Here is a 23,118-nt window from a genome sequence, read left to right on the forward strand (position 1 = left end):
AAGGAGAGAGCCAGGCAGCTACTATATAATCATGTTACATCTCAGAAGGTAGACGTGTATATGGATAGTCATCAAGAACTGTAAAGCACTGCTTGCACAATACATGTATACAATCTGGAGAGGGCTTCCAATTGCACAGCACAAATAATCAGAATGCATTTTTACAAGTTCAACCGGATAAAAATGAAGGTTTCAGAGATCTGAAGGCACCAAACTTTAATTAAAACAATCCAGATATTGATCTGAAACTGATAACACACATCCCCAGAAAGCACAACACTTTATAAGGCAAACAGAAATTGATGGAAAATCCACCAGGCTTGGCAGAATGTAGAGAGAAACCAGAGTTAATGTTTCAGGTCCAATGAGCCTTCTTCAGAAGTGATGGTGGCTGGGAAAAGGATGGTTTTTATACAGAAGATGAGGGCCGGGGTTGGGGGGGGGCGGGGGTTGAAGAGAGTAAACGATAGGCAGAGATACAGCTCAAAGAGACAGAAAAACAGTAGGTCAAACAAAGGAGCACTTAAAGGTCAGTTGGAATGAAAAGCTGCTAAATGGGGACAATTAGTAGCTGACAATGGGAAGGGTGTGTTAACAGCCTGTGTAAATGACAAGGTCTAGTTTGTTGGGGGATGGGGAAAAAGCAAGGGAAGAAGGTGCTCAAACCCTAAAACTGTGGAACTCAATATCAAGTTCAGAAGGCTGCAACATTCCCAAGTGGAAAATGAGATGCTATTCTTCCAGCCTGTGCTCAGCTTTGCTGGAGCCCTGTAGCAAGCCTAATACAGAGATGTTAACCAGAGAACACAGTGGTGTGTTGAAGTGGCAAGCAACTGGAAGCCTCAGAGTCTTTTTTGGAGGATAGAACGCAGATGTTCTGCGACACTGTCACCCAGTCTGTGCTTCATTTCCCCCTACATAAAGCTTTATACACTCATGCAGCTTCATGAAGCAAATACTTTGATGTCAAAATAAGGTCTTAAACGGCTTGTTTATTATCTTTCCTATTTAAAAAGTTGTATTATTCAAGTGAAATTCAAAAATTATAATACATTCAGTTCACCAAACTGTCTTGAACTCTGCCTCCCAAAGGCAGGTCTTAGGACTACTAATGCTTTACCCTTGGTCGCTACCTTGACAGTTTTCGTCAATGGTGGTTGGTTGCTACCTTCCACTTCCAGGGACAGAGCTAGGAGACAGGTCTCAAGTCAACCTCAGCTGAAACAGGAATCAAACTTATACTGTTGCCATTATTATGAATCACACACTGGCCATCTAATTAATTGAAATTATAATCTATAATGCAATAACTATCCAAAAAATCACCAATGCTTCAAGAAAACATCTCTGGGCATATATTTAGCAAGAACTAAATGAGCTGTTATTTAATTTGCACTTCAGAAGACAATCCACTAATTTGATGTTTTATGTCTCTAATGTAAAAATGGTTGATTATGGAAGTTATTTTATTGTACTAGGCATAATATTATCTTAAAGCAAAATAGAGCTGATTCAATTATAATGTAATGCTTCCCATAAATGTTTCAGCAACATCACTTTGCTATTAAGTATGAACTCACCTCAAATTGCAGGGAATTTCCTTGAAGGTTGGGTGTTACAGGTGTCACAGGTGAATAAACAGGTTTGTAGCCATTTCTACAGGATTCATCCTCCATTTTTCCTTTTGTTGGAGTACTGCACATAGAAGGATCTGAGGCTGTGATATCACCAAATGGGGGAGTCGTCTGTGGGGATGGGTTTGGAGTGGAGGGTTCAAGTAACCCAGAATCTGTTAGGTGGCGCAATCTCCTCTTCTTTAAAGGGGTAATTAATTCTGTAAAACAGGACAGAAGACAAGAACAGAAAGCCATTTTTGGGATTAAAGTCAAGTGAAGATCCAAATAATCAATTAATTCATAAATGAAGAAGAAAAAAAAATCAAACTTAACATATTTTGTATAAGACCCAGGGCAGGAGATGCAATACCTCCTTCCAAACACACTTTCCAGATGGAAGCAATTGATTAAGATGCAGTCTCCTTTAGTTTGGTGAGACAAACTGGATACAGAGTGGCTGTTTGGCAGAACATATCCACTAGCCCAGAGGCATGACCTGAAGATTTCAACTGCCTGTCATTTTAATTCTCCACTCCATTCTCATACTTTTGACTTCAGTCTCGCTCTCTGTTCCAATAAACCTTAAGGTGGAAAGTGCCATTTCATTTTACAGCCTTCTGGATTACACATAGTTCAACAATTTTAGCTGCCTGAAGGAACGTCTTGCCCCGTTGGTGACAATGCATTTATTCCATTTACACTCCTCTAGGAGGCAAGGCTTTTAGTTTCTTGCCCAATTACCATCTCTTTTTGCCTTCATCCATCATCTCTTACTTAATCTCACCTGTTCTTTGCTCTTTTCTCCACTCCCTGTTTTTCTGCCTTTGTACTGACTTAAAAATCTCTACATCTTTAATTTTTCTCTCATCTGACAGTTATTGAACTGCAATGTTAACATTTTTTATCCCCACAGTTGCTGCATGATGATGAACATATCCAGTACTTTCTGTTTCTATTTCAAATTTTCAACAACTTACAGTTCTTTGCATTTGTATAAATCAACTGACAGTGGCTTGCTCACTGTTGGACTGAACTGATTCAAAACAACTATCATACTGAACTCAAGAAATTTAACAGCATCAAGATGCTACTAACCCAAAGATTAAAAATCTAATTTTAGCATCACCAGAAACTAAATACGCCCCTTGATGGGATATTATAGGAAGGCAACCCAAGATCTATAAAAGCAAGCTACCCTGGATCTATTCCAAATAGATATGAAAGGTGGAAGAAAAAGCAGGATATCAAACAATGTCATACATATCGAAGATATGCAAATGAAAAAAAAATGGAATCCATTACAATTCTGATTTAAATAAATCATCAGTTTGTTACAATTCTAATGTTTTAGCATATTACAATATTAGTGCAGTTCAATACCTGTAAAACAGCAATTCCCACCAAGTACAGTTGTGCCTGGGCTGTTTGTTTCTCCACTCATTGCTGGGCTTAGAGAGCCATCATAAGACGTGGAGTCAAAGGCATCAGCAACTGTTGAAGAAGTTTCATCCTCCAAGGCCTGCTTTAACCAACGCTTCACAAAGCAAAATATAGAAATGAAATGCCACTCAATATAATGACAGAAGACAAGACAAAAACAAAAGTTTAAAACTAAAGTTCTCAGTTTCTCATTGTTTGCACTAACATTTGGGTAAATGAAAAACTTTGCATAGATTAAAGAAATTGCTTTTGTAAAATCCTGGGGACAAAGCAAACTTTATTTAGGGTGAAAATTCACTTGCTTTAGATACGTGGGTCTCGACAGTGGAGTTCACATCTATTTAAAACTTCCAGGAAACTTTAATAATTCCACATTTGTTAAACAAAAATCATTTGTGGGTTATGAACAACAGCAAGTTAATTCATAAAGTCTCCACAACAAAATAAATTTACATAACCATGGAAAAGAGACAAAATTATATTACCTTTTTACAGGATCCAACTTTTGGTTCTAAAGGTTCTTTCCGTCTTCTTCTTTCTGACAAGAATGGGGAGCAAAAGCGAATATAGTGCTTAGGAGTTGTATAAATATGGGGACTGTGTGTAAGGCCAGGCAATGAATTCAACTGCGTAGCTAAAACCTCAGGGTCAGTTGTTATCCGCAGAGGTCTATCTAAAGGGTTGTCTGTTGGTTTAACAGCCTTCTCATTCAACCATTCACTGACCAAGTGCTGAAAAAAAACAAAATTTTATGATGATTAATGCTGCTAGAAAACCAACAGTAATTTAATATTTAAAATAGTCTTTGTATTTTCTTTCCATCTTATTTTCTGAGTCGGGTCACGCAGGAATGAGACTTAGTTTAAAAACCAGATAGGTGCTAAAATGTTATTTTTGAAATTGGAAATTGAAATGTAGGAAATAAGTGTTTATTAAATAGGAATAAGATTAAAATGAAATATTGGTATATTATTTTATTAATGTGAGGCATGAACTATGAGGTTGTATTATCAGTGCTGAAGACTCTAAACATATTTTGATAATTCTAGCACAGATACAATGAGCTAAGTGGCCCTTTGCTGTGCCATAAACTTTCTACGATTCTCTGGGTGAATGTTTTCTAAGGCACAGAAATGTTAATAAGGTAAACAGATATATCAATTACATACATACATACCTTTTTTGTCTTGGGGTACTTTGTTGTTGTTTTGTTACTAGTTGGTGACGGTGTTCCTGCTGCTTCGTCTGTTGTTACTGTGGCGGTTTCTGCTGTTGTTGATGGTTCTACTTCAACTGCCTCTTCCTCCATGTTAGTTTCACATGGTCTGGGTGTTGTTTCAGGAAAAGAACTTTCAACTTCATTCTGTTGGTTACTGGAAATATCAACTTCTGGAGAAGATGGAGGAACATCTGAGCATGTACTGACAGTTCTGTGCCTTCGACGTTGCTGTCCTATGTGAGTTCTACTGCGAGAAAAGCTTTTCCTCTGTTTTGCTCTGTTTACCCTGGCAGGATTAGGTTTGCTTAAAACTTCTTCCTTGACCGAGTCCTAGAAGAAATACGCACATGATGTAATAATCAAAATTTTATACACCTGTTGAGGGAGCAAAGTTTGATGAAATTCAACATTAAAGGCAAAGAATCAATGCAAGCATGTAGCTTTTTCTAAGAATTACTAGAAATGATGCTGGGCTAGACCCAGCTGGGACACATCATTCTAGACTGTTCCTACACTTTGGAGTAAAACCCATTTGAATCCTAACATGTTAAAAGTGCAAGCTGGTATTGGTGTGGAGTATTTGTGATCTTGATCAAGAATGGTGACAAAAATGAATCCCCTTGATGAGTGGTAATTAAAGATTTCAATAGAAACAGCAGAACAAAGGGTGATTTTCATTTAATTCAGCTACTTAAAGAAAAATACAGGGGGATAAAGAGACAGTGACTAAAATGATGCATGTGAGAGAGAGAGAGAGAGAGAGAGAGAGAGAGAGAGAGAGAGAGAGAGAGAGAGAGAGAGATATGGAAAAACCATGGCAGATAAGACAGGGAGGGAGTACTAAAGGGAGGGTAAGAAAGGGGCAGAAAAGGGGCTGAAGAAAATTGGAGCAGTAAAGAAGAGCCAGTTTGGCTGCAAGGGAACGACAGCAGTTTTAAATCTTTAAACGATGGAATATTGTATTGTATAAACATTCCTATTGTAATGAAATTGCCGATTGGATAATCAAATTTGAATGGCTTTCTTTCATGAAGTTTATATTTGTGTTATCACAAATCAAAGCATGTCACATGCTCTAAGTTACTTGAAAGGCAGTGACTGAGTTACATGCATATATGTAACCATCTAGCTGTACCTCCTCAGTCTGTGGGGAGCATGCTTATAGTGATGAGGGATAATGGGAACTGCAGATGCTGGAGAATCCGCAATTTCAAAGTGTGGAGCTGTATGAACACAGCAGGCCAAGCAGCATCTTTGGCACACAAAAGCTGAAGTTTCAGGCCTAGACCCTTCATCAGAAAAGGGGGATGGGAGAGGGTTCTGAAATAAATAAGGAGAGAGGGGGAGGCAGACCGAAGATGGATAGAAGAGAGTTGCAGTGGGAGAGAGATCCCCCGAGGTTGGTCCGGAGGGTGACAACTTCAGGTCTGGCAGAGGCTTCACAGTGAGGTTAAAATTGTGATCAGAGATAATGGGTACTGCAGATGCTGGATTTATAGTGATTTTTTTTTGCTTATTGTTATGTGTCAGTTTTACTTTTGCTAACTTAAGCTCATCATATCCTTTCAATTTTAATACTATGGTATCCTAAAATTAATGCTTGCCTTGTATGTTGTTCTTATGTTTAAAAGAATAATTTATATTTTATATAAATTATATGAATTATTCTCATAATTTATATACCCTCCCTTTGGTACTCCTTCCCTATCTTGTTCTTCTTACCAAAGCAATGATGGTTTTAAAGACATGGTTGAGCTCTTCTAAATTTTCTTTTGAGAGATTTGAACTACAGACAGAATCATAGAAAAGTTACAGCGCAGATTTTCAGTTCACTGTGCTGGCTGAAGAAATAAGTTTCCCATTCTAGACATTTTTCCTAAGCAATGTCTCCAGGAATGTTATTTCACATCATCACATACCAGGACCTAGTCCTGTAGCCTGGCAGGTCACAGCACTTCAGGTTCGTTTTAAGTGAGTTAAGGGTTTCCAAACTGAGAAGCGAATTCTAAACACCCAGCACTCACCAGGAAAAAAAAGTTTTCATATCCGGCATGATCCTTCTATCGATCACATTAAATCTATGCCCTCTGGTAATTACCATCTCTATTCAGGGAAATAAGTCTACCCTGTCCACTCAACTGAAGTTCTTTATTATTCACACACCTCAATTAACTCACCCCTTACTCTCCCCTGTTCGGAGGAAAATAACCCTTGCCTATCTAATCTTTGCTCATACCTGCAATTTTCAAGCCCTGGCAATATTCTTGTAAATCTCCTTTGTACTCTCTTTAGAACAATCATGTCTCAGAGGCATCGAGAACCCAGAATTATAGACAAAACCCCAGCTATGACTTAACCAGTGTCCTAACAATTCCAACATTACATCCCTGCTCTTGTATTCAGTATCTTGCCTAAGGAAGAAAAGCATCCCAGATATCTCCTTTACCATTTTATCTACCCAACCTCCAACCTTCAGGCAGACATGTACTCCGAGGTCTCTCCCTTCTTCAAACCACTCAATACCCTCCTATTTATTGTGCATTCCCATGCTAATGTGTCCTCCGTGAATGCAAAATCTCGCTTTCTCCAGACTGAATTCAAGTTGTTACTTTTCAGGCAACTCACTAAGCCACCGGAATGCTCCTGCTGTTGACAGCCATCTTCTTCCATACTGACTACCTAGTTAATTTGTTTGTCCTCTGAAAATCTCCTAATCATGCCTCCCATAATTAAAGTTAAATCGTTCCTAATACCGCAAAGAGCAAGGGACTCAAAACTGAACCTTGTGCAATACCAATGGAATCTGCCACAATCTCGCAAAAAAAATCAACCATTATGCTTACTCCCTGTCAATGAGCTCAGTATGGATCCAACCTACTTTCTTCTGTATCCCATGGGCTTCAACTTTGTCTCAGTCTGCCACACAGGACCACGTCAAATGTCTTTCTGTAATCCATGCAGATAACATTCAAAGCATAATTCTCATTAATCCTCCTGGCTACTTTCTCACAAAATTCCAGGCAGGAACACACAAACTTCTTTTAACAAAACCATATATATCAACATAAACACACATGGTAATGTTGGCACATGCCTGCATCACCTAATAGTTGATGAAAATAAAAGAGGAACACCCAAAACCTAAATGTAGTTTATGAGAAAATCTTGAGACGCACTCCAAAATGAAACCTTCAATAGCACTTTGTTTTTAATCTTAATCTACTGAACCTGCTGGCCAACTGATAACATTTATTGATATACAAGTTGTTTTGGCTTTCACAAAATATTTAGCTTACAGAGTAAATTTTCAAAAAAAATATCATATTCACTGTCTGTTGAAATTTTATTTCGGTCCAAAATACTAAATACATTTTCAGTACTGAAATGATTTACCTTTAACTTTAAAGCAAATATCCAATTGTTTCTCTTGAGTACTTCAACAAGGCCATCCTGACAGTTTAGTCATTTAAATTTTGAGACAACAGAAAAATATTGACCAAGAAACCTTTCTCCAGCAGGCATCTCTTAACTGCCAGGGCTTCCAGGTCTAGTTTCCAAGTCTAAATGGAGTATTTGGCTAGATAATTTAGGAAGAAATCCTTGGCATTGGGGTGCAAATGTGAACAGACCATTTAAACCTAGTTTACCAGAAAATCTGTGGCCTACTCTTATGTTGTCCACTGTTAATGGGACACGTCTCAAAACTGCAAACACAGGGAGGACAGAGAACTTTTCTTATAATTTGGTGGTATAGTGTATGATTTTTGTAATGTCTACTTGGAGACTCGAAAAAATTGGCTCTGCAGAGTCTGAAGGTGACTCAAAGATAACAGGTTATTGTGAAGTTCCCAGTTATGAGTCTCAGCTGCTTGAGAACACATGAATTGCTAATGTCACAGGGAAGGGTTATCCACAGACATTTGTTAACATTACTTTCTGGAAATGGTTCCCTCAAATCTTGGTTTCAACTATGTCTAACCGCTTGTAAACCTAATAACAATCCACTATTAAAGCTGCTAAATTACATTGATTAATAAGATACGTCAATCAACCTTTCCCTGCTTCTCAAGAAGTTGTTACTTTTGATTGCTTACCATGTCTCAAAATCTTAGAAGTTTCTTCTAACCCCTTTGTTGTACCCATGGTTCAGTTGCTTGACTTAGTTCACTTTTTTTCTTTCAGCTTGCTGATCTTAGCAAATTACTGCTTGAACAAGTTTAAACGCTGCTATGTTTCTCAGCTGCTCTGCTCTTGTGACCACCAGTAATTTTGTAACCGCCTGAAATACTACTCTCCAAAGTCACCCAGTTCCTACATTATAACATTGGCAAAACTTCAAATGGACATTAGTAGCTATCAAAAGCATTTCTGGGCATCAAAGGTTGTGAAAGGCATTCTATTTTTAATTTTTTCTTTCATGGTGTGTGAATCCTGTCAATTAAGTTTCATTCGTGGGAACACCACCAACTGCAAGCTCCCCCTCAAGGGGCACATCATTCTGATTTCCTGTCTGGCACTCTTTCACTGTCATTGTGCTAAAATCCTGCAACTCTCCTCATATAGCACTGTGGATGTCCCTACACTACATGGGCATCGCTAATTCAAGGCGGCAGTTCACCACCATCTTCTGCAGGTAATTACGGATGGGCAATAACTGCTGACCTAGTCAGCAACTCTAATATCCCACAAATGAATAAACAAAACCAGAAGAAGGGCCTTCCTCAATAAGTTCATTCCAGTCTTTGAGAAAAAAAAAAAAAAAATAATAATAATAATAATATATACCTGTGTGGGATCTGTGACAGTAACTGCTTGGCTTTCTTTGTTGTCCACTTTGATATCTTTTGCTGTGCTGATCCGTTCTAAAGCCTGTTCTCTTCTTTTCTCCCTCTTCTCCATCTTTGCAAATGCTTGCATAATTGCTTCCATTTTTCGCTCTTCTCTGGTCTGTTAAAATAGATTTGGTGAAACTGCATGAACATCAGGTATTCCAATAGAAGTACACCAAGCTCAGCTGACTTTCTAAAATGCTACTTGTACCTGCAATTTCTTATCTAAGATTTATGTAAAAAATAATTTAAGACTATAACCTAAGAAACAATTTATAAAGCATAATCTGCAGTAGCTGGTGAACAGTTACTTTAGTCTTTTTGTGTGACATTGGCCTAAAGTTACAAAGGGAAATCTACCCTCAAACACAAAGCAAAATGATTACTATCGTTCTTTTATGCTTATGCTTAGCCGTGTTGAATTCTTTACTACTTTAATACCAGCTCTTCCTTGCTCTTCATATTGCTTTGTTTTGTTTATGCATACAACCTACAGCTCCAAGCATTTATAGGTGATCACAACATAGCCACAGTATTTTATGGAGAGGCAGTCAAAAGGCAGAGCAGACTAAAAAGAGCTGCACCAACACTGCCAGACTTGCTAGGTTTTCCAGCAATTTGTTTGTATTTCTGATTTCCAGCATCTCTTTTTTTTTACACATAGGCTCTGTCAGACTCAATAACAGGACTTCTAACAAACATTTTGCTTCAATTTTCCAACCAGCAGTCAGCCAAACTGTCAGTCTGCCTGATGGTCAGGAGGGGAAATTAGCAGGGGGCCTCTGCCCAGGTATTCTTAGTGCCCCAACCTAGCAATTGGGAGCAAAACGGCAATTCAGAGATCAGATCTGGGTTGGGTGTGTGGCAGTACTGGCCGTCGAGGTTGGCTGGAAAGAGAGGTCATTGGTGATGGAAGGAGAGATTGGATGTCAGCGTTAGAAGGGAGAGGTCATAACTAGAGAAAGAAGCAGTCAGTCATCGGGGCCACATTCAGAGCAGCCAGATGTTTCTTTGAAGGATAAAGATGAACAGTCTTCCTTCTAGCTGAGAGGGAGTATGAGGAAAAAAAAAATCCCTACCTCCCTCTCAATACCAACTTCCCTGACCTCCAAGAAATTTGCACAGCAGCAAATTTAAATCAGGATTCCAACGGCATAGCTGGTCCCTAATTCAAGAATGTTAATGACATTCCTGCAGGATACAAGTCATGTAAAAACTGTCCCACCTATCCACGGTGGATCACATGGATGCCAGTGTTTTCACTGTTGTAAAAACGGTGACAAATACATTTATTGCATGTTCAAAATATATCTTGCATATTTTAGTCCACGCTGCCCAGGTAAGAACAAACATACGTGGTATTTTTGCAGGATATTTCAACACATTAAAAAAGTCTACATTTATAAAAGAATTAGCTTTAAACTTAAACATGGTTTCTAGCAGTTCTCAATGCATCATGGAAGTCTTTTACAGCAAGTTTACTTTCTCATGCACAAAACCACATGATTTTTATTCCATGTTAATGGTATTAAAGTGACACATGAACTGTAACACGGATACCTATAAAATTCTCTACGGTCCCAGCCTAAAGGGCGTCACAGTGCACAAAGTAAAAATAACTTTGATTAGTACAAGCATATCTTTACCTATATACAACAAAAGCAAACAATCTGTACTCTACCATCCAAGTGTGTTCAATGACCAATTAAGTGATACTTTAAGAACGTCATCACTTGTACATGTTTTTTGCTAAAATTCCAAGCCCTTGCATTTTTAATACTGTTCACTAACTGTCCATAACCTGAGTTGAAGCACACTCTTGTACAATACTTGTATATCATAATGGTACTGACAACGATGGCTAAAAAAAGTGGGGAAAATTTACACAATCTTACCATATGGTCAGTTTAGCTGAATATATAAAGAACAGCAAATCTGAGAACAGGGATAACGGACGTGTATGACATAATGGGATATTACATAATCACAGCCAGTTATTCTCTCTAATCAACATCTATTGGGCTGTACTGATCAGTATAAAACATAGGAACTGGTCATCAGCTTTTAACTCCCAACTACCAGCCTGTTTTGGTTATAAAACATGTGTCTTGCATCCAGCTTCTTGCTTATTACAGTGGCTTTCAGTGCATTGTGGTGCTGCAGGATTAGCTTTATCCAAATAGAAATAACAATATAAGTTGGGCTATCTCTGGAATTAAAAATATTTCAGCTCTGCAACACTAAACTCAGCATAGAAATATTTCAATCAACTTATCCAGTGATGTTATGGCAAATCTCTGGAGCAGGTTGGATTTGAACAAGGTCTCCTGGCCAACAGCAGGGACATTAGGAACTCACATCATCTTCAGGTGAAACTAACACCCAATTTGTTTCTATCTTCCGTCTTCTTACTTAACAAATAACTGGGATTTGACATCAACTCCCTTTACTCTCCAGATAAAGTATGCTTCTTAGAACATAGAAATATAGGAGTTAGGAGTGGGATGAAGCAATTCAGCCCTTCAAGTCTATTCCACCATTTAATATGATCATGGCTGATCTTATCCTGGTCTCAAATCCACTTTCCTGTCAGTCCTGCATTGCCCTTTATCCCACTTTTCACCAGAAACATATCTATTTCTTTCTTGAATCTGTGAATTGCTTCTACCTCCACCGCACTCTGGAGCAGTGAATTCCACAGATTCACAACTGTCAAGAGGAATAGTTTCTCCTCATCTCAGTTTTGAACATACCTCCACTCACTCTATATCTATGATCTCTTGTTACAGACTGTCCCAAAGGGGAACATTTATTCAGAGTCGACCCATATCAATCCCCTTTAGCATTTTATATACATCAACAGATCCCCTCTTATTCTTCTCAACCTCAATGAGTACAGGCCCAAGCTATTCAATCATTCCTCCCTTTCATTCCCAGTCAATCTGGTCAATCTCCTCTGAACTGTCTCGAATGCTACCACATCCTTCCTCAAGTAAGGAGACCAAAACTCCAGGCGTGGTATCAGCAATGCCTTATATAAATTGTAACAACACTTCTTAACTTTTATAATCCAGGTCTTTTGCAATAAATGCATGTCAAGATTCAATTTATCTTTTTATTATATGCTACACCTGCAAACCCACCGTCTGCGAGTCATGCACAAAGACACTTGCACACACTGAATTAGTGTCCCATTGAAATAATAATTTGTTCTTTTATTTTTCTGGCCAAAATGGACAACCTCAGACTTGGCCACATTAAACTCCATCTGCCTGACTCTGGCCCACTTTCCTAGCTATCAATATCCATCTGTAGAGCTCTGTCTCATGACAGCCTGCTTTCCCACCTACTTGAGCAGTGACTGCGAATTTAGCTATGTGACACACTGTCTCTGCTTGCAGGTCATTTACATAGATTGTAAAATAGTTTAGGTCCAAAAACTGAACCCTGTGGCACCTCATTAGTTACAGTTCACCATGCAGAGAAAGATCCATTTCTCTCAAATTTGGCCTTCTTTCAGTCAGCGAATTGTCTATCCAAGCCAATACTCTATGCTCAACCCCCTGCGATCTAGCCTTCTTGATCAGTCTTTAATGCCGTCTGCAAGTCCAGGTATACCACATCCACCAGATCCCTATTATTCATCTTGCTGGTTACATCCTTGAAGAACTCCAGCAAGATTGTCAAGCATGACTTGCCCTACCTGAAACAGACACTGATACCAAACCTAAAGCAGCCAGTTCTCTGGTTGGCACCATTACACATTGTTCTAAGAAACAATTCCTTTCTTTGAGGCTACCCCTTGCCAAATTGATTAATCCAGTCAATACGCATGTTCAAATTGCCCATATATACCGCTCTGCCCTTCTCACAAGCCCTCATTATTTCCTGGTTTATACTATGCCCTACTTTGGAAGCACATCTTGAAGGCCTGTAAATTACTCTTGCAAAGGGGTTTCTTCCCTTGTTTTCATTTCCACTCAGACAGATTCAATATTTTGGTCTCTAGTACTAATATTATTTCTTAATACAGCTTTGGTGTCATCCTTAACCAATAAAGCCACTCCACGCTTATTCCTTGTCTATCCTTTAGGAATATTGGGTACCCATGGACATTTAAATTAATGAACATAATGACCATAATTAATAAGTGACATTGGCTAATTCATTCTTTTTCACTGCACTTTCAAGAAATATTTCCACAATATTAGCATTTCCTTATTTTTTCTCTCAGTGAAATAGAAGCAACATCATTAACTGCATTGTCAAAAACATGGACAACTACGGCGGCCAAATAAAAGGAAAGGAAAACAAGGTGTGGAGAAGGGGGTAAGGATTATAAAATTAAGTACCACACTCTGAAATGTGAGAAATGCTGATGAAATGTCTAAATTCTCAGCCCATCAGTATTGGGTGTTCTTCTTCAGTTAAGTATTATAAGTTACTTGATATAATTCGTGAAAGCATCATAGTATCAAATATATTCAAGAAAAGTATCAAAACATCCGATAAAAGACAGATTTAAGCTTTTACAAGAAGCAGCACAGCGAGGCAAACTGGACTACCACATTGACACAAAAACTGCAGCAAAATTCTACAAACAGTTACAATATCTTTTAGGTGCTAAAATCTGACTAGCGACTCAGAGGGAACTCAACGCACAAACAAAAATACAACTTATGAAATTATACTAATGGAAACCCAATTTCTAAAGCAGCAACAATTAGCATTCATTTAAAGCTTTATCAGTGCCTGAAGTCTAGAGATAGCATGAAGCAGCTATTTGCCTGTCAACTTACCATCTTTCTTTTTCTCTCTGCAATCTGTTCCTCAGACTCCATCTCTACTTCATTGCTAACTGGAGGTTTTTCTTCTATTTCCTCAATTATATCTGGCTCCTGCAAGATGGAAATGACTGCTTTACATGATCTGCACTACTCTCTCTACAGATGATGGAGAGCTATATTCTCACTAGATCAGCTGCTACAGGGGTATACAGCTGGCTATCAAGTCAAAATGAATTCCTATATCAAGATATGCCATGTTTTTACCTGGTTGTTAGACAGAGACACTCTGAGGGGAGACAGTTTTCTCTGTTTGTTATCCAAAGTTTTTGTTTTGGTGGCTGTTCCTTCAGTATCAGAAGAGGCATTTTGATTTTGAGCATCTTTATCTTTCAAGCTGTCCTTTTCCTTTTTTCCTTTTCTCCTTCTCGTTTCATAGCCAGTGCTGATGTTTTCGGTTGGCTCCAAGTTTTGTTTGAGGACTGGACAATCTGGATTCCCCTTTAAACACGCACAATCTACTTTGTATTTGCTGTGTGGAGGAACAAAAATTCATAGCCACAAGTGCTTAAGAATTCTTCAGGAAGATTCTCAATTCCAAAAAGGGATAGTAACATCAATAGTCACAACAGCAAGAAGAAATTTGCGGCTACTTAGAATAGTAACAAATGCTGCAGCACTGTTTATGGGAGGAGGAAATAAAAATAATCTCTTAGCTTCAGGTACAATGTCAGACATGTAAGGGAGTTATTTCACCCAACCTGTCCAATGAAAAGGTGTACGCTCTTTCTTTAATATATCTCCCCAACCTATCTAGAATTGGAAACACTTGAGATAGTCAGGTTGTGATGTTAGAGCATTGATCAGGTCAGGGTGGTCAGTTATAATAGTTACCCAGAAATTGCATTATTGCCAGGAGTGTCTAGTTACAGTTTTTCATTCCCCTGCCACTAAATCTTTGTTAGGGCTAGAAAACAGTGTCCGGTTGAACTTGATTGAAGTATTTTACCCGTTCAAGCTTATGATAATATTTACCAACATGTCCACAGTCATTAAACTATCATAGACATACTTACCAGTTCCCATAATCAAAGTCAAATCCAATCGTAATTTCAGTTCCCTTTGGAATGCTTCTCATGGAGCAGATATGAAGGTGAATCATACCATCTTCAATAACATGTCGAACCTATAATTTCAAAAATATGCAGAAAAAATTAACTGGCCTCAATTTTGCAAAACAAAAGGCCTTGACATTTACTACTTTTAAAGTATAATTTCTAGCCGTTATTTGTGCAGCTAAGTGCAAGAACCAGAAAGCTGCTATCCAGGATTCGCTACTCTTTCTAAAGCTGCAATATATCAACACCGTACCAAAAATCAAGCAGAGAAATCGATGTAAAAGTGAGATAGGCACTCCTTCCAAGACAAGTCAGTTTTTATTGATTTTTTTTAAAAAATCTTAACTATTATCAACAACGATATTGGCACTGAAAATTGAGTTTTATTATGTAGAACTTAATTTCTTTGGAATTTAATTAGTGCTGAAGATTTGGTGGAGCAAACATTTTTAAAAACCATAATCTGGAAGCAAAGTAACGATTCCAACTGAAACCTCTTAGATCAGATTCTGCAGTCTTGTTAACAATTTTTCAAAATTTAGAGTCACTGGTCTTTTACGTGTAAACACTGAATTCCTGCAAATGTCGCTGTGCCAAAGTGACCCCCAAATATAACTTGCTCCCGTGCAAAAATCTGTGAACAAATACACTTGTAATGAACAACTGGCACCTTTTGTTCACAGTTGACTGTAATCTCCAACAGTTAATCCCAAATGTTTTTAAATCAAGAAATAACTCACCTCTGAATTTGGTATACAAGACCGCCTGATGAAGCGTGCTTCATTTCCAAATGTTCTCGCATCGACGCACATTTCTAGTCCACGAAAGTTTGAATAAAATAACACAAAGGGATAAGGCCTAGAAGGAAAACAGTAAATACTAAGATAGATAATGCTGGGCCATGAAATTTTGCTCAAGGTTTGTTACTTCCAACAACTTTGCAAGTTCTCTCATTAAATTACGTCCATGGAAAAAGTCAATTGTCCCTTTCCATAAATAACAAAAAAACTTGATTTTCTCAGTCATTCTCTGATTTTGGCATGTAATCATTTTCTCGGTTTCAGAAACCCATCCATCAACGAACATGCATTCTTACAGAATTTTAGTGACTTCACATAACTTTGCAAAAGTTATCCTCATGACTTGACTAGATCTGTGGAAAGCGGTGAAGGTGATATTATTTCTGAAGAAGGGTCTCGACCCGAAACATCAGCTTTCCTGCTTCTCTGATTCTACTAGCCTGCTGTGTTCATCCAGCTCTACACCGTGTTATCTAAACTGATATTACAGTTAGCTTCTATGTCTTTGTATTGACTGAACGTTTTGAGAGCAGAGGGAGGAATAAAGTGGCAATGGTTCAATCTTTAATCACTGCCCTGTGATTCTTGCTAGAAGGATAGAGAAGAATATTCAAAATGCAGGTGGTCATTAAAAATCCATTCCACTGATTTAATATTTTGTATCACGTCATTTATCACCTAGTTAAAAGTGAGTTTTCAAGTCTTGGAAGAGATGGAAAAAAAAGAGCAAACCCTCTTGACGTTAAAAAGAAGTGAATCAGCAATTTGGAGAAACATGGATTATTCATTCTTGTAAGAATTTAATTGAGAGTAATTCCTGTACGAATAGTTCCTAAGGAGTACAGCAGTTAAGAAGGCAGCTTACCATCAACTCCTCCAAGAATATTAGGGATGGGTAATAAATGCTGGCCTAGCCAGTGTTGGCCATACCCCATGTACAAACCAAAATAAGAGATGCAAACTTGTTTGCCCAACATCCAATCTTGGATGAGTCAGACTTTCTCCAACTAAATACTGCAAGTACACATCTCAAACTCTGTTTCCTAACCAACATGTTCGTTGCCCACCGTGGTCGATTTTCAGACTGAACCAGTTCACTGTCTCAGTTAATTATTTGTCCCTGAGCCAGATTTTCTGATTCCTTATACATTATGAAGGCTATATACTTTATTCTTATAATATTGGGAATCTCAGGCCCTACAAAATAGCAGACCTGTTGTTGAAATATTCACCCATTTTAAACAATTCCAATGGTTGGCTATTTATTTTCTATGGTCCATAAACTTTACCTCATTCAAAATTCTGTAGTTGGCTTAATTTGCATTAAATCCCTTTACCCAGCACACAGGCGCTCACTGACCCATGCTGACAACTGGGATGCAGCAATACCTGGATTTTAAAATTTTCATGATCCAACTACTATTATTGAACTCTATCATCCATATCGCTGCAATGTTTTCCAGAAGTACAAAGATGAGAAATTGCTGGAAAAGCTGAGGTCCAGCAGCATCTGTGAAAAGAAATCAGAGTTAACACGTTGGGTCCGGTGACCCTCCCTCAGGCCCTCTGAGGAGCAGTCACCACACCTGAAACGGTAATTCTGATTTCTCTTCACAGATGCTGCCAGACCTGCTGAGTTTTTCCAGCAACTTCTGTTCTTGTTCCTGATTGACAGCATCCAAAGTTCTTGTGGTCTTTATTTAGTACAAAGCTCGGAGCGCGATGTCCCTAATCACGGTTTCTTCCCCCATCACCCCCATCTCATCTGAATCTCAATCAGCAGCTGTACTTTTAGTTGTCTGGCCCTTAAGATTCTGGCATTTTCTTCCTAAACCTATCCATCGCTCTCTCTTAAGGCATAAAATATTTCCTTCTCTGGCTCAAAATTTATCTTGGTAAATATCGAAAAGGTACTTTGCAGAATATAATATTAAAGGTGCTACCCAAATCCAAGTTGCTGTTGATGTCCCAACTGTAACTGCTACACTTGTTCATGCAACAGAAAGAGCACCATTAAGCAAACCGTCACACTATTATCAATACTTGAAAGAGTTTTGTAACTGTCACAGAAATACTTTCATCTCAATCAGTTGTCATTTTTTAAACTTAGTTGACACAAACCAAGTATTGCATCTAATGGCATTCACCTTTCCTTACACTTGCCTTTAATGATTAGGATTTTACATTCTGATGAGGCGTGTTGCTAACAGCAAGAAACTAAACATCTCTTTAACCAATCAGCTCAAAGGATTTGAGGCTCATTTACAGAATACTCAGAGGAGACATTATTCATGGGGATATTGCTGCAGAATTTCCAGAATAAACAATTTTGAACTCAAGTGTTTTAAATATTTGTCCAATCGTACATTAAAATTCTATGGTGGTGAGGATGCGCCTATCTTTCATGTCAGGAGTATGGAAAAATATTGTATTTTGCTAGATTAAATTATGTACCAGGTTATCTACAGTTAACAGATCATTGCTTCAGGGGATTACATTGATGAGTCAAATACTACAAAGTAAATTGCACAGGTAATGAAAAGGATCAGGCTCAATAAACTAATTGGCTGCCAATCTTTTCATGCATTATGTTCTCGAATGAGAAGTCAGAGGATTACTCCGCAAACAGAGTACAAAGCCATTGCTATACAAAATTTAATAGAATTAACGACCATGGGCTACAGCCACAGGACTTGAGCAGAATTAAAACTGCAGGAAGACAGCTAATTCAAGACAGTTTTAAAACAATTTTTAGAAGTTAAATTTGAAGAATTTTATAGTCACAAAAAAAGTGAACTTAATTTCTTAAACTTGCCTTTTGAAGAAGTGCCCATTGGCTTCAAATTGTTCCCGTAACATAAACTTTCCTCGATATTCAATAATAAAAGTATCAGGAAGCAAATCTTTGGCAGCTTTCAATATTCTTTTATTTTTCTGCATTTGACTCTGAAAGAAAAGTTCTGCATCTTAATTTTGAGCATGTTGCCAATTATAATAACAAAAACAGGCAACTGTCTATACTGGCGTATAAGAAAACCCCCTACCAGGATGATTACCTGTTCCTTGCTATTTTCTTCAACCATTCCAGTGTAATGACTTAATTTTCACACCACCGCATAAAGCAGGGTAAAGTGCGTAAAACTGCTGGTTAGCTTTTCATGGCAACTTTAAAAGCTTTGTTTAACACAACACATACAGAAAAATCTATGGCAAAATAATTTACAAAGGGGACATAATTCAATAAGTAATCAAACACCACAAACAATATCAAAACATAAAGGCCAGTGCAGTTTAGAAGAAGTGCAACTTTTTTTTAAACTTCGTATTAAGGATATGCTTCATTTTTAGAATGTGTTGCACTAAGTGTCATGTTAAGAAAAGAATTAAAAATTGGCAAATCTATAATGATAGGTACTTTCACAACTGCAACCCATCAGCAACAATTCCCACTCCAAAGACATTCCTATCTGCACCACATTCTCAAACTTTAGGCCTTCACCCTAGTTTCTGAGTGCCCCATACCTTTATTCTCACTGCTCGGTAAAAGAAAACCCAAACTGTTAAGCCAGTTTCCTCAGCATTAGGGACTGCTTCTAGCCCCAGCAGTGCTCCTGGTAGTGGTGGTGTTGAGAGTATTGAATTGCTGACCAATCTAATTGGCTAGCAGCTCTCTAAAGTGGGATCATCCTCCCGAGAAAGCAGAAATCTAGCCTTAAGTCAATTAAAGCTGTTCCCAGTAATTAAATTGCTGCAGGGCGTAGAATTGTAGAATCATACAACACAGAAGAGGATCTTCGGCTCATCAAATCTGTGTCACCAAAAACACACTACTACCTACACGAGTCCGATAGCCTTGAATGTTACGACACTTCAAGTGCTCATCCAAGTTAACTACACCCCAAGGTAATGCAATTCCATAATTCCAACGTCCTCAGGGTGAAAAGATTTTTCATCAAATGCCACTAAACATCCTGTCTTTCACTTTAAAATGGTACTCACTTGTTACTGAACTTTCAACTAAGGGCAAAAGCTGCTTTCAATTCCACTGGCAGCTACTGAGATTGTGAACAGGTGTTCCACAACCTTCCTGACTTTTTAGCTCTGTGAATGGTAGAACTGCAGTATATGTGATGAATAACAACTTAAGCAAATTTTCTGATAAAGTACTATTTGGGAGATTATTAGGGATGATTAAGAAAAATGGAATTATGAAGCTAGCAGACTAGATTAAAAATTAGCTAGACAAAATCAGCAAAGTCAAGAGCAATCTTTCAAAGCATTGAAAGCAATGACTGTCCAACAGTTCAATTCTGGAGATTTACATTTGCTATGTACATCAAATGATTTTAACATGGGATCGGGACAGGACCCCCTTCCCCAGTTCCACGTTCAGCCATGTATATTTTCAAAACTTACTTTGTCAGTTTGAGGACTGCATATTATGGCACAAATAAATACATTTTTCTCAAGTCCAGTCTGCAGCAATTTTGCAATGGAGACTTCAAACAGGTGTCAAAGTCTCTTGCTGACATTTGCTGGTAAGGGAGTTGCATTCCAGTTATTTGATCAAGATGACAAAAATGGAAAATTCCTGGCTTGAAACCAGCATGTACACCCTGCTCAGAATAACTGATGCCACTTAGCACTCAGAAAACAAAAACTTTGCAGAATCAGATTTTGAGGCCATATTTAACTGATTTGCATTGGTGGCAAGTGAGGGAGGCAATGGCCTAGTGGTATTATCGCTGGATTATTAATCCAGAGACGCATATAATGTTCTCAAGACAGGAAATAAAACCCCATCTGGTTCACTAATGTCCTTTAGTGAAGGCAACTGCCATCCTTATCTGGTCTGGTCTACTTGTGACTCTAGACCCACAGCCATGTGGCTGACACGGAACTGCCCTGTGGACAATTAGGGATGGGCAATAAATGCTGCCAGCCAGCGACATCCCTGATCCCATGAATGATTAAAGAAAAAACAAAGAGTACTTATGGATAAGCACCACAGAAGGATTTTGATTGAATTGCAACATTGATACAGCAATTAAGTAACATAATTGCCTAGTTATGGAAATGAATTTGCAACGTGTATTGTGCTGGCAGGTTTAGTGATTAGAGATTCAAGAGTGGAAAAGGGTGTGAATGGTGGGATAGGAAGGCTGTGAGCAGTGTCACAATATTCAGGGAGGGCAAACTGAAGGAAAAGAGAGAAGAATTGAAGAAAGGAAGAGAAGCGAAAACACAGAATGACTGGGAAGTACAAGAAAGGGAAAACAAATGATCCATTTAATGAAAATAAGATAAATTCAGAATGACACATTCTTTTAACAAGATTACCTACTGTTGTATTGTGATGATTGTTCCTTACCTCTATTGGAGGCCTAAAGGATGCTAGGTTGGTGTTTTGGTCTGATCTACTGACCACTTCCATTTTTTCATGTCCATCAGTTATCTCTACTGCCAATCGATGTGCCTCAAGAATATTTTGGATATCTTCACTATATTGATTCCCATCTGCTTCCTCATAGCGATCCATCCAGGTTTTGATTTTGTTTTCCCACACAAAACTGACATTATCAACAACATCGGCTTCTGATACTGAACACTGCTGAACAAGAAAAACAGCAACACAAGAAAACGCATATAAATTACTTCGGTTGCTGCTTCTCTTCCTCCTCTTCCAATCCCACATGAACAATATAGATTTAGGATAATCAATAAAATGACACATTGTATCTACACCATTCCACAACATGAACTTGATTCAAAATTTGGATGAGTTCGCCATTTTAATAATGCTTTCTCAAGTACATTTTGAGGATTAGTAACGCTACAACTGGAACTAAAGTTAACCAAAGTTAGCCAATTAGTAACTAATTTAGGACAAAGATTAAATGAAATAGTTAAGAATTACAATAAATGTGTAAATGATGGTAGCTCACTTTCAAAAATTCATTACAAGTCTTTCAAGGAATTGATCACTTATTTTTACTGAAGAATCCATCTAAACATGTGATTTCCTGGTCCAAACTGGATGAGACAGCCCTAATTCAATTGCCTAACCATAGCACTCAGCAACCCATACCAGTGGGACCAAAATTAGAGATGATCATTGAATAATATCACACTTCAACAATTAGTATTAATTAAAACATAAAAAGTGATTCCAACAGCCAAATGCAAATCATTACAAACAAGTTTGTTGATAAAGTTTTGTCACAATATTAATAAACAAAATGGATAACCTGTTCGCGAGTTTTGAGAAGATTTGTAGCTCAGGTTGAGGTTCTGGATGGGAGGTTGCTCGCTGAGCTGGAAGGTTAGTTTTCAGACGTTTCGTCACCATTCTAGGTAACATCATCAGTGAGCCTCCGACGAAGCGCTGGTGTTATGTCCCGCTTTCTATTTATCTGGTTAGGTTTCCTTGGGTTGGTGATGTCATTTCCTGTTCTTTTTTTCCAGAGGATGGTAGATTGGCTCCAAATCAATGTGTTTGTTGATGGAGTTCCGGTTGGAATGCCATGCTTCTAGGAATTCTCGTGCGTGTCTCTGTTTGGCTTGTCCTAGGATGGATGTGTTGTCCCAATCAAAGTGGTGTCCTTCCTCATCTCTGTGTAAGGATACGAGTGATAGTGGGTCATGTCGTTTTGTGGCTAGTTGATGTTCATGTATCCTGGTGGCTAGCTTTCAGCCTGTTTGTCCAATGTAGTGTTTGTCACAGTTCTTGCAAGGTATTTTGTAGATGACCTTCGTTTTATTTGTTGTCTGTATAGGGTCTTTTAAGTTCATTAGCTGCTGTTTTAGTGTGTTGGTGGGTTTGTGAGCTACCCCGATGCCAAGAGGTCCGAGTAGTCTGGCAGTCATTTCGGAAATGCCTTTGATGTAGGGGAGAGTGGTTATGGTTTCTGGGCCCGTTTTGTCTGTTTGTTTGGGTTTGTTGCTGAGAAATCGGCAGACTGTGTTCATTGGGTACCTGTTTTTTGTGAATACGCTGTCTCGGTGATTTTCTTCTGCTGTTCGTAGTTCCTCTGTGCTGCAGTGTGTGCTGGCTCGTTGGAATAATGTTCTAATGCAGCTTCGTTTGTGGGTGTTGGGATGGTTGCTCCTGTAGTTCAGTATTTGGTCCGTATGTGTTGTTTTTCTGTAGACGCTGGTTTGAAGTTCCCCATTGACTGTTCGTTCTACTGTGACATCTAGGAATGGCAGTTTGTTGTTGTTTTTCCTCCTCTTTTGTGAATGTTATGCCAGTAAGGGTATTATTGATGGTCTTGAAGGTTTCCTCTAATTTGTTTTGTTTAGTGATGACAAA

At 38.3% G+C, this 23,118-nt stretch overlaps 1 protein-coding gene across 6 annotated transcripts in view; it reads right to left on the reverse strand.

Annotated features, from left to right (window-relative positions):
• Positions 1-23,118, reverse strand: part of kmt2e (lysine (K)-specific methyltransferase 2E) — an 84,210-nt gene that overhangs the window by 13,326 nt on the left and 47,766 nt on the right. For 3 of the 6 annotated variants that reach the window (XM_048553953.2, XM_048553956.2, XM_048553951.2), the window contains exons 9-19: positions 21,178-21,417; positions 18,622-18,752; positions 15,747-15,864; positions 14,965-15,074; positions 14,156-14,420; positions 13,904-14,002; positions 9,061-9,222; positions 4,234-4,605; positions 3,542-3,787; positions 2,997-3,150; positions 1,581-1,834 (exon numbers count right to left, since the gene is read on the reverse strand). In XM_048553953.2, coding sequence (XP_048409910.1) covers positions 1,581-1,834; positions 2,997-3,150; positions 3,542-3,787; positions 4,234-4,605; positions 9,061-9,222; positions 13,904-14,002; positions 14,156-14,420; positions 14,965-15,074; positions 15,747-15,864; positions 18,622-18,752; positions 21,178-21,417 — 2,151 coding nt within the window. The remainder of the gene's footprint in view (positions 1-1,580; positions 1,835-2,996; positions 3,151-3,541; positions 3,788-4,233; positions 4,606-9,060; positions 9,223-13,903; positions 14,003-14,155; positions 14,421-14,964; positions 15,075-15,746; positions 15,865-18,621; positions 18,753-21,177; positions 21,418-23,118) is intronic. The other 3 variants (XM_048553954.2, XM_048553952.2, XM_048553955.2) reach the window with 2 other exon arrangements.

This window comes from Stegostoma tigrinum, chromosome 25 (assembly GCF_030684315.1).
Source record: "Stegostoma tigrinum isolate sSteTig4 chromosome 25, sSteTig4.hap1, whole genome shotgun sequence".
Taxonomy (NCBI): domain Eukaryota; kingdom Metazoa; phylum Chordata; class Chondrichthyes; order Orectolobiformes; family Stegostomatidae; genus Stegostoma; species Stegostoma tigrinum.